The sequence below is a fragment of the Quercus suber genome, unplaced genomic scaffold (assembly GCF_002906115.3).
Source record: "Quercus suber isolate HL8 unplaced genomic scaffold, Cork oak 2.0 scaffold_123A, whole genome shotgun sequence".
NCBI classification, from domain to species: domain Eukaryota; kingdom Viridiplantae; phylum Streptophyta; class Magnoliopsida; order Fagales; family Fagaceae; genus Quercus; species Quercus suber.
In genome coordinates, this window is record NW_027071806.1 from 31889 (window position 1) to 35942 (window position 4054).

The following is a 4054-nucleotide window of genomic DNA, read 5'->3' on the forward strand; positions in this document are numbered from 1 at the left end:
TTTTGGGAAACGAAACCGATGTGCTATTTAAATGGTGATGACTCTGGTGAGTACACTTGAGAAAAAATTTATAACTCTTTGGATGTAGGCATTGACTAAATCTTGAAGAGGACGATCTAAATGGGAATACCTTGATATTTCTTGGTAACTTGATAGTCCAAATTCCCAGGAAGAGAACATTCCAAGGACTATGTCTAGAGAACTCATTAGAGTGCAATTAGCATGTACCCAATTCTATAAAGATGAGAAAGTTCTGAAGCAGTTACCTGTCAACAGACATACATTCATGTAGAATTACAAACATGGGAAATCTATGAATAACCTTAATTATGTCTCTGCTCATTTTCACAACCATGCAAGAAACAGAAAGTTCTCAAGAAAGCTAGAGCTTTATACATGCATTTGCCAAAACTTGAGAATCCGTCTCTTTAGTATAGCCTAATTCCTCTAAGCTGCCTAGGGAGTTGGAGAGGGCGGGAAAAGACTACCAAACCAGAAAGCACTGCAAGTATCTTCACAAGAATTCTCCAAAGACATAAAACTCTCCCTCATTAGCAAATATTGTAGCACCTTCTGTCTATTCCTAGAGTCTCATATAGCCTAGCTTCTTCATCCATGGAATCTCGCTCCCAGCCCTTGCCAGCCAACTGTGGAAAACCTTCTCAATACATATGTTGCCATATCAATAGCCACATTAATTGCCCCAATATCCTTTGGAAAATTCCAAATAATAACAATGTTTTAAATGAAAAGGATTTCTTAGATATATTGCACTAAACCTTTTTATTATGGTAAGCAGTCACCACCTTCTCATCAATGATCACCATCAACAAGAAAGGCATAGTCACAAAGCTTAATATATAAGTCAAATGTCACTCAACAAATGACATACCATGTTAAATTTCCATTGGGAAATGCAAAATTGATCAAACAACTAATCTCATCCAGAATGCAAAACCAATCACTCCACTTGCTTTTCAATGAAAGTTTTCACAGTTCCCATCCATCTAATAAACTCAGTTTTATCTTTGTTCTTCATGTACTCATGCAAGAATGCAGCAAGTTCATCATTTATACCCCTTGCTTCCAAGAATTCGTAAAGTGAGTCTTGCAACTCATCATCCAATTCCCTGTAAACAAACATTAAAAGCAACCACATTATCAGTCCAAAGTTATGGGCTCATTTGGTAATGTTGTTCTAATAACATTGGTTGTATTTTTTAGAAATACGCGCAGATGAAAAAGTGTATGAAAATATGTGTAATGTTGTTTAAACACTGAAAACTGTTGTTTAAACTCACCAACCAAACAGCCCCTATATAACCCAACTATTGGATACAGCAAAATCAATGTAAAAAAATTATCACATTAACTCTATACATGGTATTCTTCTGTTCAATTCCATCAAGTATGTTCAGTTTGAAATTTCAACTTCTTTTCTTTCCCTTCAATTCATTAGCAATTGAATAGGCTATTAGAGGAAAATAATAAAAATACATCATACTTGAATTCAGGCCCTGCGTAAGGCTGTGCTGACATCTTATCACCACAGCGTATGAAAAGCCTGTTAATCTCTATACTATCTGGCCAAGCAGAGCATATGAATTCCAAGACTTCACCATCTTCCCCTTTAGTGATATTGACAATTAGGGTAATGTGAAGTTGGACTTCATCCCCAGTGCTGCCACCACCACCTGATTTTGAAGCAGGAATGGCTCCATCAAACATGGTGACTTCAACTTTAATGCCTTCGTCTTTAAATTTTCCTTTCAATCTAATCCATTGCTCTCCAGGCCGATCATCAATTGTGAATATGTCAAAGTTCGCAACAGGCTGTAACATTAAACATAGTTAACTGTTAAACCCACCCACAAAACCAATTACTACTTTCTTTCTATTCACTAGATCAGTAGTGGTCATGTAAAAAAAATTAATAAATATTAATTGAACAGATATGATAATTTTATTAATTCCCAGTTTGGTTGCTAAGAAAAACTTGAGGGAAAAGGTACAAAATCATGACTAGACTCAGTATTTTTTGCTTTTAAAGAACATAGCTGAAGAATTTGAGGAATACGGTTATGACTTATACTAGACTCATTTAAGTGAACCCTTTTACTGAATCTGTTACAAACCCATCAATAGAACTCACCCTTGAAAACTGGCTTGCAAGGGGAGGGTGCCTAGGAGCTTATAAACACATGATTAAGCTTATACTTAATCCATGTGGGACATTAGGATCATAACATACCACCACGCTCCGCAACCAAGGTCCACGACGACTCACTCTAGCAACACTGACCCGATGGTAGCCCTTTCTCTCTTTTTGGTGGCTCCACTCATCTATCAGTAATTTTAATCTAGCCTTTGGGTCGCCCCCTTCGAGATCCAACCACAAAGCTCAATGAACCATGTTCAACGTGGTGGTTGACGCTAATGCCAAATGTTACAAACCCATGGGTAAAACTCACAACCAGCTTGCAAAGGGTGCCCAAGAGCTTATAAACACATAGTTAAGCTTATACTTAATCTATATGGGACACTAGGATCATAACAGAATCTTAGTCCCATTAATTGATAAATATTAATACTGGTAAAATATGATCAACCAACCGATGCATAATCTTCATAACAAAACTCCAACCAAACCAAATATAATCTTCTAATGTTCTGTTTGATTGTTGAAAAATTAGTAATAGAACAACAAATGAAAATGAGATTGTCACTGTTATGTAAGTTTAATTTCTAAAATGCAACAATTCAGCAGCTAAGCCAATTTCTCATCTCTCTAACCAATAATTATCCTCTCCATTTGCAATGGATCCATTTCATGGTTCAGAATAAATAGTACATATCTAAAATATAAAATTAAAAAAAAAAAAAATTGTATCAAATGCGCCATCTAAACACAATGTTTTTTTTTTGGTGAGAAAACAGTCATACTTAATTAGAACACCAACACAAAAAGTTGTATATAGAGTTTTTTTAAACAAGCTCATAATATATTACATAACTAAAATACCGCTACAAAACGCTTAACGTAGTAAGCCAGGGTTATAAGGACTGAAACTCTAGAACTAACAATGGGATAAGGACTGATACTCTATCACACACAATGGGATAAACATCCCTTTTTTTTTTAGATCCAAAAAATAAAATACTAATCGAAGTGAAATGGAGCTCCCGAACTAAGAATGAAACCAAGTTCCAGTTCAAAAATTATATTCAAAACAATAATAAATTTTCATTTTCTCAGAAACCAAACAAAACCCATTAACATTTTTTTTACTTTTATTTGCTTTCTGAACCAAAAAAAAAAAAACCTGGGTGGGAGTGGAGCGTTGGAGCTCGTATTGGATCTCGTTGCGGAGGAGTCTGAGGATGTTTCCTTCGAAGGCGGATTTGCGCATATCGGAGATGTAACTTCTTTGAAACTGAAACAGAGAGTGTTTTTTTAGAGTGATATTGAAAATGGGTTGTTGAAGTTGATGGTCACCAATTAGGAAGGGTAGGGTTCTGGGTTTTCTCAATAGGGGTCGGACTAGGTTTAGGTTTAGGCGTGCCATTTACAATTGAGGTTTTTAGGCGTGCCTGAAGAACAGTGATGAAGAGTGCTCAGAATCAGAGGTTAGGGTTTAAGGAACAATTGGAAAGGTTTTTCGTTTATCACATGGGTAGTTTTCGGTTTTTACATTTGTGGCTATTTGGAGAAGTTTGGAATTACATTTTTAAGCTAACACTTTTCAGATTTTAAACAATATTACACTTTTTTTTTTCATATAATTTTTTATCTATACATATTTTTAAAAAATATAAATAATATTACTAGATCAACATTATCAAACGAGCCCTTAATTTCAACTATGGGTGTCAAATGGATGAATTTTGGTGGGTTTGAAGTGAGCATAATTGAGTTGAATATATAAAATTCATTTACTTGTTAAAATCTATTTAATTAATTACTTCTAATCCAAACCCAACCCAATTATTATAGTAAATCTCAACCCACCCAATTACCCAATTATTAAAATTACCGAAATATCATTAAAGTGAA

At 34.9% G+C, this 4054-nt stretch overlaps 1 protein-coding gene across 1 annotated transcript; it reads right to left on the reverse strand.

Annotated features, from left to right (window-relative positions):
• Positions 1 to 310: 310 nt before the first annotated feature.
• LOC111996971 (uncharacterized protein At2g39795, mitochondrial) lies at positions 311 to 3712 on the reverse strand. The gene is made up of 3 exons (XM_024029012.2): positions 3324 to 3712; positions 1505 to 1833; positions 311 to 1130 (listed from the first exon to the last, which is right to left on the reverse strand). The coding sequence occupies exons 1-3, from the start codon at positions 3564 to 3566 to the stop codon at positions 962 to 964; spliced, it is 741 nt and encodes a 246-aa protein (XP_023884780.1). The 5' UTR covers positions 3567 to 3712; the 3' UTR covers positions 311 to 961.
• Positions 3713 to 4054: the final 342 nt, after the last annotated feature.

Coding starts and splice junctions, on each gene's coding strand:
- LOC111996971 (XM_024029012.2), bottom strand. CDS start 3,566: ATGGCACGCCTAAACCTAAACCTAGTCCGACCCCTATTGAGAAAACCC. Junction 1,834..3,323: donor AACGCTCCACTCCCACCCAG/GTTTTTTTTTTT, acceptor TTAATGTTACAG/CCTGTTGCGAACTTTGACAT. Junction 1,131..1,504: donor TACGCAGGGCCTGAATTCAA/GTATGATGTATT, acceptor GTTTGTTTACAG/GGAATTGGATGATGAGTTGC.